The sequence below is a fragment of the Thalassophryne amazonica genome, chromosome 5 (genome assembly GCF_902500255.1).
Source record: "Thalassophryne amazonica chromosome 5, fThaAma1.1, whole genome shotgun sequence".
Lineage (NCBI taxonomy): Eukaryota > Metazoa > Chordata > Actinopteri > Batrachoidiformes > Batrachoididae > Thalassophryne > Thalassophryne amazonica.
This window is the reverse complement of record NC_047107.1, coordinates 130,317,776-130,329,935: the sequence shown is the minus strand read 5'-3', so window position 1 is coordinate 130,329,935 and position 12,160 is coordinate 130,317,776. Positions and strand designations below refer to the sequence as shown.

The window sequence follows — 12,160 nt, the reverse complement described above, 5'->3', positions numbered from 1 at the left end:
CCCCCCGCGGTCGGGTCCGGCCCGACATGCGACTCTGCCCGCACGTTCTTTCATTACAAAATGACCGTTAACAATGGAATGTCCGAATAAACTCCTCATGCCGACTTCTTCTGAAAGTTCTCTGTTCTCTGACGACTTACTGGGTCAACAGAGCCTGAAATGTGGAAGTTTTCAACTTGAAACGGCGAGACGCTGCCGCCTCGAAGCGCAGATCGCCGTCAGGCGCCGTGGACCGTCCTTAAAGCGACACTACCAGACCAAAATCTCTCATCAGCCGTTAAAATTTTTACCGAAAACCAGCTGAATTTATTGAATGGTGTCCACTCAGTTGTGCCTTACAGTTTTGAAAAAATTTTTATCAAACAAAGCAACAGTCTCTGAGCCATTCCTAAACAATGAAAAAACGACGAGCGGGTGGACGACTCCTCACTCAAAGACTGCCCACAGGCGAATGACGTAACCGACAGGCGTGAAAAAACTCTCGCATGCCCACGAGGGTTCAAGCATGTCTGATGTAATCACACGTGATTCAAATCCATATGGTTTTTGAAAAAAATAATAAGGTCGGATACTTTTCTAATAGACCTCATATATTATATTATATTATATGGAGACCGGTTGGCCTCAGCCAGACGGTGTGGCACAGAGTTCTCCTTTAATTTGCCTTATAATTCTAACAGTGTGCAGTTGGTGCTTCATTTTATCAGGAAAGGATTTTTACCAACCTCAGAGTGTCAAACATTCTCCTCCAGGTTTCAGCTGGAGATCAGAGCTGAACTTCAACAGGAAGTGAGCGGAAGCACTGAGGCTTCAATAATCTGGTCTGGACGCTTCACTGGAAGCTCCAAACTCCAGTGACAGAACGAGGATAATAAACTGTCGCTTCCCCTCAGCGTCCTCTGTGCTCTACATTTCTTATTCCTGAGTCACATCTGCTTGGTTTGTGTGACTCGGTGCCTCATACGATGTCTCACGACACCTCAGAGCCCCTGTTGGATGTGTCCATTAAGAATGATGATGATGATGATGATGATAAAATGTGTCTGTGTTGAATGTCAGAAATTTAAATCACTGTATTTTTAAGTATAAACAGCACATTGAATTAGTTGAGTGATTCCTGGCTGCACACTGCCCCTAGTGGTTGGATTGTGTCTAATTGTAATTAGGATGGATGCAGAGGACACATTTTGTTGTATGTATGTACAGTGACAAAAAAGGCTCTTCTTCTTCTCAGCACATCACCATCTGCATCTTTTACCCTATCTGCATCTTTGGGGGGCGGGGGTGGGGGGGATGACCAGTGGTCTAGCGCTGGGCTTGAGACCAGAGGATCCTCGGTTCAGATACCAGCCTGACTGGAAAATCACTAAGGGCCCTTGGGCAAGGCCTTTAATCCCCTAGTTGCTCCCATTGTGTAGTGGGCACCTTGTATGGTAGCAGCCTGACATCGTGGTAAATGTGAGGCCTTATTGTAAAGTGCTTTGAGCGTTTGATGCAGATGGAAAAGAGCTATATAAATGCAGTCCATTTACCACCCTAACCCGCTGCACATCCTTTCCAGCTGGATCCCTTCTCTTTTCGCCTTATGCTGCACCTCCTTGTACTTGTGTTGACTTTCTTCATCTCTCTGACTATCCCAATTCTTTTTCACCAATCTCTTTCTCCTTATACATTCCTGAAGATCTTTGTTTCACCACCAGGTATCCTTGTCTTCCTTCAAATGTCCAGCTCTGTCAGGTTTCACAGCATGAAATTAACTGAATGCTGGGCACAAAATGCAGACTGACTGACTCAGGAGGTGGAGTAATAAAGAAGGCTCTACCTTGAATAAACAGGCTCAGGTACAGTACACAGGTAATCGGTCAGTGTAGCAAAGGTAATTGGCAGACATGTGGCTGAGGCATGGTCAGAAACAAGCAGGGTCCAAAAACACAGAGAGTCCAAATACAACTGGCTTTGGAAAAAAGCAAAGTAAAAAATGAAGCAAGGTCATACACGGTAGAACAGAAGGTCATGGAAAAACAAGAGCTAAACAAGGGTGGGCCGAGGGCTGAAACACAAGGCAACAAGCACGATGAACTGGCAGAGAGGGAGTGACCCAGGTGGGTCTTAAATACAAGGTGTAGTAATTGGGAAGACTGAGAACAGGTGTGTGAGAAAGTTCAGGAAGGGGTGTGGAATAAAGGGACAAAGATGAGGCAAACGGGTGCAAGAGAGAACAGTAGAATAAAACTAAGCAGACAGAAACAGGTGTGGAAGAAAGAGACAAAGATGATGCAAGCAGGTGCAAGAGAGTGCAGTAAAGTAAATGCTAAGCAGACAGAAATAAAGTGGGGGGTGAGTCCCAATCATAATGCAAAAAATCCACACATGAAAGGAACAAAGAAACAAAACCTGCCAACATTCAAACTTCCGACTCTCACTTCCACCCTGAGAACTTTCCTCCTCTCCCTCTGTCTCTGGACATGTTCTCCTCCTCTTCTTCTTCTTCTTTGCCCAACACCCTGTTGGGCAACAGCACTGGTGGTGGTCATTGTTATCTTGGGCCTTAACCGATCTGGTCTGGAAATTCAGTTTATGATTTCATTAATGTGTTGTCTGTTTTCTGGGCTTGGGATGGGTACTCAGAACGTGCTGTTCAGTCCCCATGGGGCTGAGTTGTGTTTGTATTTATCTTTTATTTTATTGTCTGGATGACCTCACAGTAGAAGAACAAGTCCTCAAATGATCTGGAATTCAGCTGCTGGACTGTAAAGCAGACCATCGAAGCTTCTCTTCATGTGTTCAGTGTCCACTTGAGGACTGGTTTCATGGTTGTTCTTTTGACTTTTAAAACCCCTTATCTTGGAGAAGTGGTTGTATGTGCCAAGCCCACTTTTCCCACCTGCACCTCAAAAACACTGTAAAAAAGGATTCACTGATTAAAAAAAATCTAAAGTAATTTTTCCACAAAGCTCAGCTGAACTTTCTGATCTTTAATTGGCTGTCCAGCGTGCTGATGTCATCCAAGTATCCAGATGGCCTGACAGGACGAATCGAGTTTAACGATGATGGCGACCGGCGTTTTGCCACTTACAGCATCCTGAACTACCAACAGAAACCAGGTCGCCTTGTTCAGGTCGGAGTCTTTAACGGCTCACAGGTACGTCCAGTCTGGATTGAGTGAGGTTTATTTGGGTCAGTCTGACTTTATGATGTCATGCTGTGTGAAATTGGTCTGGCTTTATGATGTTGCCGTTTGAAATAATTTGTTTATCTTTTAAAGTGAAACATGGTTTGAATTTCCCCCATGACCCTTGATTGGAGTAAGCAGGTATAGAAAATGGATGGATGGATGGTTTGGATTTCGTCTGTGTATTTCTTCTGTAGTTCTCCCACACAGCCTGTAGGGGGAGAGGTGGATATATTGAGCAGCAGCAGAAAAATGCATTGCCTGCTATTTTTGACTTCTGACCTCCGTCTTAATTTCTTACACACCTGATGGTTTGTCCTGTGGTGTGCATGTGGCAGGTGCTCATTAACCCTCAGAGGAAGATCATCTGGCCCGGAGGGGAGACCGAGAAACCGGTTGGGTACCAGATGTCAACCAAACTCAAGGTGCGACTGATACCTCAGTAATAATTGACACTTCTGATGATGCACTGTTACTAAAACTACTGGACTTCTGATGCTAATGTTGTCAGTCAGGGAGTGCGTAAGGACGCGCTCCACCTCTGCACTCAGCCCCACCCAGATTTGTTTTCATTTGGTTTGATTGGTTAAAACACCGTCATATGACTTACAGGCACCATCTTGTCACCCATAGTTCATACGTTTCTGTTTATCAACAAATGTGCAAAAAAACTTTCCATCGCGATCAACCGGTTGGGCAGACCAGCTCTAGGGGTTGGTGAGGTTAGGCCTTACTCATGTGAAGTGCCATGAGGCAGTTTTGCTATGATTTGGCGCTGTACAAATAAAATGATTTGAACTGACCAAACCCAGAGATATGAATGTCTCTGCTAAGATCAGGGAGTGTCTCAGTTTGACCACATACAGATACACTTCTGATGGACGACTCCAGGAAGTCACTGAAGTTTGTGTCCAGGACAGTCACAATGCCAGACACTCCAGTTCCTCACTCAATCAATCAATCAATCAATCAATCAACTTTTTTCTTATATAGCGCCAAATCACAACAAACAGTTGCCCCAAGGCGCTTTATATTGTAAGGCAAGGCCATACAATAATTATGAAAAACCCCAACTGTCAAAACGACCCCCTATGAGCAAGCACTTGGCCACAGTGGGAAGGAAAAACTCCCTTTTAACAGGAAGAAACCTCCAGCAGAACCAGGCTCAGGGAGGGGCAGTCTTCTGCTGGGACTGGTTGGGGCTGAGGGAAAGAACCAGGAAAAAGACATGCTGTGGAGGGGAGCAGAGATCGATCACTAATGATTAAATGCAGAGTGATGCATACGGAGCAAAAAGAGAAAGAAACAGTGCATCATGGGAACCCCCCCACAGTCTACGTCTAAAGCAGCATAACCAAGGGATGGTCCAGGGTCACCCGATCCAGCCCTAACTATAAGCCTTAGCGAAAAGGAAAGTTTTAAGCCTAATCTTAAAAGTAGAGAGGGTGTCTGTCTCCCTGATCTGAATTGGGAGCTGGTTCCACAGGAGAGGAGCCTGAAAGCTGAAGGCTCTGCCTCCCATTCTACTCTTACAAACCCTAGGAACTACAAGTAAGCCTGCAGTCTGAGAGCGAAGCGCTCTAATGGGGTAATATGGTACTACGAGGTCCCTAAGATAAGATGGGACCTGATTATTCAAAACCTTATAAGTAAGAAGAAGAATTTTAAATTCTATTCTAGAATTAACAGGAAGCCAATGAAGAGAGGCCAATATGGGTGAGATATGCTCTCTCCTTCTAGTCCCCGTTAGTACTCTAGCTGCAGCATTTTGAATTAACTGAAGGCTTTTCAGGGAACTTTTAGGACAACCTGATAATAATGAATTACAATAGTCCAGCCTAGAGGAAATAAGTGCATGAATTAGTTTTTCAGCATCACTCTGAGACAAGACCTTTCTGATTTTAGAGATATTGCGTAAATGCAAAAAGGCAGTCCTACATATTTGTTTAATATGCGCTTTGAATGACATATCCTGATCAAAAATGACTCCAAGATTTCTCACAGTATTACTAGAGATCAGGGAAATGCCATCCAGAGTAACGATCTGGTTAGACACCATGCTTCTAAGATTTGTGGGGCCAAGTACAATAACTTCAGTTTTATCTGAGTTTAAAAGCAGGAAATTAGAGGTCATCCATGTCTTTATGTCTGTAAGACAATCCTGCAGTTTAGCTAATTGGTGTGTATCCTCTGGCTTCATGGATAGATAAAGCTGGGTATCATCTGCGTAACAATGAAAATTTAAGCAATACCGTCTAATAATACTGCCTAAGGGAAGCATGTATAAAGTGAATAAAATTGGTCCTAGCACAGAACCTTGTGGAACGCCATAATTAACTTTAGTCTGTGAAGAAGATTCCCCATTTACATGAACAAACTGTAATCTATTAGACAAATATGATTCAAACCACCGCAGCGCAGTGCCTTTAATACCTACGGCATGCTCTAATCTCTGTAATAAAATTTTATGGTCAACAGTATCAAAAGCAGCACTGAGGTCCAACAGAACAAGCACAGAGATAAGTCCACTGTCCGAAGCCATAAGAAGATCATTTGTAACCTTCACTAATGATGTTTCTGTACTATGATGAATTCTAAAACCTGACTGAAACTCTTCAAATAGACCATTCCTCTGCAGGTGATTAGTTAGCTGTTTTACAACTACCCTCTCAAGAATTTTTGAGAGAAAAGGAAGGTTGGAGATTGGCCTATAATTAGCTAAGATAGCTGGGTCAAGTGATGGCTTTTTAAGTAATGGTTTAATTACTGCCACCCTAAAGGCCTGTGGCACATAACCAACCAACAAAGACAGATTGATCATATTTAAGATCGAAGCATTAAATAATGGTAGGACTTCCTTGAGCAGCCTGGCAGGAATGGGGTCTAATAAGCATGTTGATGGTTTGGATGAAGTAACTAATGAAAATAACTCAGACAGAACAATCGGAGAGAAAGAGTCTAACCAAATACCGGCATCACTGAAAGCAGCCAAAGATAACGATACATCTTTGGGATGGTTATGAGTAATTTTTTCTCTAATAGTCAAAATTTTGTTAGCAAAGAAAGTCATGAAGTCATTACTAGTTAAAGTTAATGGAATACTCAGCTCAATAGAGCTCTGACTCTTTGTCAGCCTGGCTACAGTGCTGAAAAGAAACCTGGGGTTGTTCTTATTTTCTTCAATTAGTGATGAGTAGAAAGATGTCCTAGCTTTACGGAGGGCTTTTTTATAGAGCAACAAACTCTTTTTCCAGGCTAAGTGAAGATCTTCTAAATTAGTGAGACGCCATTTCCTCTCCAACTTACGGGTTATCTGCTTTAAGCTACGAGTTTGTGAGTTATACCACGGAGTCAGACACTTCTGATTTAAAGCTCTCTTTTTCAGAGGAGCTACAGCATCCAAAGTTGTCTTCAATGAGGATGTAAAACTATTAACGAGATACTCTAACTCCCTTACAGAGTTTAGGTAGCTACTCTGCACTGTGTTGGTATATGACATTAGAGAACATAAAGAAGGAATCATATCCTTAAACCTAGTTACAGCGCTTTCTGAAAGACTTCTAGTGTAATGAAACTTATTCCCCACTGCAGGGTAGTCCATCAGGGTAAATGTAAATGTTATTAAAAAATGATCAGACAGAAGGGAGTTTTCAGGGAATACTGTTAAGTCTTCTATTTCCATACCATAAGTCAGAACAAGATCTAAAATATGATTAAAGTGGTGGGTGGACTCATTTACTTTTTGAGCAAAGCCGATAGAGTCTAATAATAGATTAAATGCAGTGTTGAGGCTGTCATTCTCAGCATCTGTGTGGATGTTAAAATCGCCCACTATAATTATCTTATCTGAGCTAAGCACTAAGTCAGACAAAAGGTCTGAAAATTCACAGAGAAACTCACAGTAACGACCAGGTGGACGATAGATAATAACAAATAAAACTGGTTTTTGGGACTTCCAATTTGGATGGACAAGACTAAGAGACAAGCTTTCAAATGAATTAAAGCTCTGTCTAGGTTTTTGATTAATTAATAAGCTGGAATGGAAGATTGCTGCTAATCCTCCGCCTCGGCCCGTGCTACGAGCATTCTGACAGTTAGTGTGACTCGGGGGTGTTGACTCATTTAAACTAACATATTCATCCTGCTGTAACCAGGTTTCTGTTAGGCAGAATAAATCAATACGTTGATCAATTATTATATCATTTACCAACAGGGACTTAGAAGAGAGAGACCTAATGTTTAATAGACCACATTTAACTGTTTTAGTCTGTGGTGCAATTGAAGGTGCTATATTATTTTTTCTTTTTGAATTTTTATGCTTAAATAGATTTTTGCTGGTTATTGGTGGTCTGGGAGCAGGCACCGTCTCTACGGGGATGGGGTAATGAGGGGATGGCAGGGGGAGAGAAGCTGCAGAGAGGTGTGTAAGACTACAACTCTGCTTCCTGGTCCCAACCCTGGATAGTCACAGTTTGGAGGATCCAAGAAAATTGGCCAGATTTCTAGAAATGAGAGCTGCTCCATCTAAAGTGGGATGGATGCCGTCTCTCCTAACAAGACCAGGTTTTCCCCAGAAGCTTTGCCAATTATCATTGAAGCCCACCTCATTTTTTGGACACCACTCAGACAGCCAGCAATTCAAGGAGAACATGCGGCTAAACATGTCACTCCCGAGAAAACAACAGAGTCCGACATTGTTTTTGCAAAGTTACACACCGATTTAATGTTAATTTTAGTGACCTCCGATTGGCGCAACCGAGTGTCATTACTGCCGACGTGAATTACAATCTTACCAAATTTACGCTTAGCCTTAGCCAGCAATTTCAAATGTCCTTCGATGTCGCCTGCTCTGGCCCCCGGAAGACAATTGACGATGGTTGCTGGTGTCGCTAACTTCACATTTCTCAAAACAGAGTCGCCAATAACCAGAGTTTGATCCTCGGCGAGTGTATCGTCGAGTGGGGAAAAACGGTTAGAGATGCGAACGGGTTGACGGTGTACACGGGGCTTCTGTTTAGGGCTACGCTTCCTCCTCACAGTCACCCAGTCAGCCTGCTTTCCCGACTGCACGGGATCTGCCAGGGGGGAACTAACGGCGGCTAAGCTACCTTGGTCCGCACCAACTACAGGGGCCTGGCTAGCTGTAGAATTTTCCACGGTGCGGAGCCGAGTCTCCAATTCGCCCAGCCTGGCCTCCAAAGCTACGAATAAGCTACACTTATTACAAGTACCGTTACTGCTAAAGGAGGCCGAGGAATAACTAAACATTTCACACCCAGAGCAGAAAAGTACGGGAGAGACAGGAGAAGTCGCCATGCTAAATCGGCTAAGAGCTAGTAGCTACGCAACCTAGCGGATTCCTAAAAACACACAAAGTGAATAATGTGTAAATAATTTAGAGGTGATTCAGCAGAAGGAGTGCCCCAATCAAGGCACCAAACAGGCCATGAAGCAGCACAGGCAACGCACGACAACGGTGCTAAAATAAAATAAAAAAAAAAAAATAAAAACGAAAGCGTTAGCAAGCTAGTTAGCTTGCCAACGCTGATAAAAGTTAGCTGATAAAAGTGCTCCGTCGCGATGTTTCGACCGTTAGAGGTCTTCCTTAGGCGTTGGAGCACAGTAAAAAAGTTAAAAAAAAAAGTAAAAAGGTAAAAAGTAAAAAAGTCTTGAAAAAGACTGTTAGTTCAAGTCCAAAGCAGCAGGTAGCAGTCTCTGTGTAAACAGTCCCAACAGAGAGCCAAAATTCTGATGCAATCTCAGAATTGCTCAGCTAATGAAGTGCTGCAGTCTGTGTACCTGTAGCCATCAATTCCACAAAGATCACAGAATCATCTGTGAAGTCACGGTCTGTAAACCCTTCCATGCCAACAAAACCACCTAACCTCCTGGTTTCCACAACCCAACCCAAGGCCAAGTCCATGCAAGAAGTGAACAGAGTAGGAGCCAGAACACATCCCTGAGGAACACCAGAACTCACTGGGAACAGTTTCTGCCTGTGCTCTACATGTCTGTGTCCAGGCTGGCTATGATGTCCAACAATTTCTCCTGAATTCTCAGGATGTCCCAGAGACCAGTTTGATCAACTGGATCAAATGATCTATAATGCAGCAGATAACTGAAACAATTCTTCACTTGGTGATGCAAGCATCAGATTTGACACGAATGTTCTTCATAAATCAGTGTTTGAGAAAAAAGTGCGGGCCAATTGAAAATCCAATATGGCGGCCAGGTACGGGTCAATGAAGAATTACACAGGGGTCAAAATCTAAAAATGCTCCAATCATATTGAAAGCTATACCACATTATGTGTCTGGTCACAAAGATTGCAAAAAGGTATAGTGTGGATGATTTATGACTGAATGTTATGGAGTTATGGGGTAAAAACAGCAAGAATGGTGACAAAGGTCACTTTCAGTTTGTACAGGACTCAAAGGTTAAAGTTGGCCCAATTTTGGTAAAACATGGTGCAAATTATTGGTTGAGCAAATAGGATTAATAAATGTAATAGTTTTGACTGTGTTGAATGTTTGGTTTGCAAAGTAAATGTCAAACAATGTCGACGTCCACTGGATTCTATGGCATGTGACAAATGTGACAACTGAGCATGACACATGGTGCAAACTATTCCTTTTTTAAAACCCTATTAACTCAACCAATAATTTCCATCACATTTTACAAAAATTGGTGCAACTTTATCTTTTGACCCTTGTACAAACTCAAACTGACCTTTGTCACCATTCTTGTTGTTTTTACCCCATAAGTCCATAACATTCAGTCATAAATAGTCCAAACTATACCTTTTTGGAATATTTATGATCAGACAAATAATGTGTAATACTTTCTCATATGATTGGAGTGTGTTTAGATTTTGACCCCTGTGTAATTCTTCATTGACCCCTACCTGGCCGCCATATTGGATTTTTAAGTGGCCAGCACTTTTTTCTCAAACACTGATTTATGAAGAACATTCATGTCAAATCTGATGCTTGCATCACCAAGAGAACAATTCTGGCCAGAAATCATACTTATCTGCTTCACTACTGTGTGGTGCTCAGGAACACCTGAACACCACATGACAACTTCAGTGTCACGTCTGCTGCGGCTCTTGGGATTGATGTTTTGTACGACTGATGACACATAAATGTGTGTGTGTGTGTGTGTTTAGATCGTGACGATCCACCAGGAGCCGTTTGTTTACGTGAAGCCAACCAGGAACGATGGAACATGTAAAGAAGAGTATAGTGTCAACGGCGTTCTTATCAAGAAGGTCATCTGTACCGGCCCCAACGGGACCATTCCTGGTACTCATACACGTGCACGCTGCACCTAAAAAGTGCAACAGGTCAGTCAGCTTTGCATTGTTTGTGCTTCCAGGACAACCCATTGTCCCTCAGTGCTGCTATGGTTTCTGCATTGACCTGCTCATAAAGCTGGCCATGAGCATGAACTTCACCTATGAGGTTCACCTGGTGGCTGATGGAAAATTTGGAACACAAGAACGTGTAAGTACTCTGTCGTTTCACCAGTTACAGGAGAGCACTACAGAGGTATAAACCTAACTGTCCGTGTTTCAAATACTGCTGTTTGTTTCACAGATCATTCGATCTACCCAAGTATCCATCCATCCATCCATCCATCCATCCATCAATCCATCCATCCATCCGTCCATCCACCTGTTCCTTTGTCAGTCCATCTGACCATCTGTCTGCAGTCTGTCATTCCAATTAAAGGTAAATTTTTAGACTCACTTCAACAACCACGTCGACAGATCAAAGACCTAAATCCAATGTGGTGGCTTTGTTGTTCATAGACGTGTCGTACAGTTACATTACTTGTCAGGCTGAGCGAAGGCGAGGCACAGACAGAGGCTCTCAAACAGGATGTATGAGTAAAAAGGATGGTCTTTAATACAGGCAGGGGTTCGGTAACAGGAAGGCAGGTTTTGAGTATATTTCTTATTGTTACATGGGAAACAAGGTACCAGTAGATTCAGTAGATTCTCACAAATCCAACAAGACCAAGCATTCATGATATGCACACTCTTAAGGCTATGAAATTGGGCTATTAGTAAAAAAAAGTAGAAAAGGGGGTGTTCACAATAATAGTAGCATCTGCTGTTGATGCTACAAACTCAAAACTATTATGTTCAAACTGCTTTTTTAGCAATCCTGTGAATCACTAAACTAGTATTTACTTGTATAACCACAGTTTTAGTTTACGTTTTTTTACTAATAGCCCAATTTCATAGCCTTAAGAGTGTGCATATCATGAATGATTGGTCTTGTTGGATTTGTGAGAATCTACTGAATCTACTGGTACCTTGTTTCCCATGTAACAATAAGAAATATACTCAAAACCTGAATTAATCTTTTTAGTCACATAGCACTACTATTATTCTGAACACTACTGTAGGTTAAAGAGGATTTGCAAATCATTGTATTCTGTTTTTATTTCAATTTTACACAATGTCCCAACTTGGAATTGGGGTTGTAAAATCTCCTTTTAGGGATCCTGTCATCTTGTTCTAAAGTCTCCTTTCTGGGATCCTGTTGTCTGGTTCTAAAGTCTCCTTTCTGGGATCCTGTCATCTTGTTCTATAGTCTCCTTTCTGGGATCCTGTCGGCTGATTCTAAAAACTCCTTTCAGGGATCCTGTCATCTTGTTCGAAAGTCTCCTTTCTGGGATCCTGTCGTTGTCTGGTTCTAAATTCTCCTTTCAGGGATCCTGTCGTCTGGTTCTAAATTCTCCTTTCAGGGATCCTGTCGTCTGGTTCTAAATTCTCCTTTCAGGGATCCTGTTGTGTGGTTCTAAAGTCTCCTTTCCGGGAGCCTGTTATATGGGTCTAACTTCTCATTTTCTGGTTCTCGTTGTCTGGTTCTAAAGTCTCTTTTCTAGGCTCTTACTGTCTGGTTGGAAATTCTCCTTTCTGGGATCCTGTCATGTGCTTCTCAAGTCTCCTTTCCATGATCTCGTTGTCTGGTTCTA

At 42.5% G+C, this 12,160-nt stretch overlaps 1 protein-coding gene across 2 annotated transcripts in view; it reads left to right on the top strand.

Annotated features, from left to right (window-relative positions):
* The window catches only part of LOC117511350 (glutamate receptor ionotropic, NMDA 1-like), a 170,047-nt gene that overhangs the window by 102,678 nt on the left and 55,209 nt on the right, over positions 1–12,160 (top strand). For both annotated transcript variants that reach the window (XM_034171389.1, XM_034171388.1), the window contains 4 exons: positions 2,992–3,142; positions 3,511–3,597; positions 10,341–10,476; positions 10,550–10,677. In XM_034171389.1, coding sequence (XP_034027280.1) covers positions 2,992–3,142; positions 3,511–3,597; positions 10,341–10,476; positions 10,550–10,677 — 502 coding nt within the window. The remainder of the gene's footprint in view (positions 1–2,991; positions 3,143–3,510; positions 3,598–10,340; positions 10,477–10,549; positions 10,678–12,160) is intronic.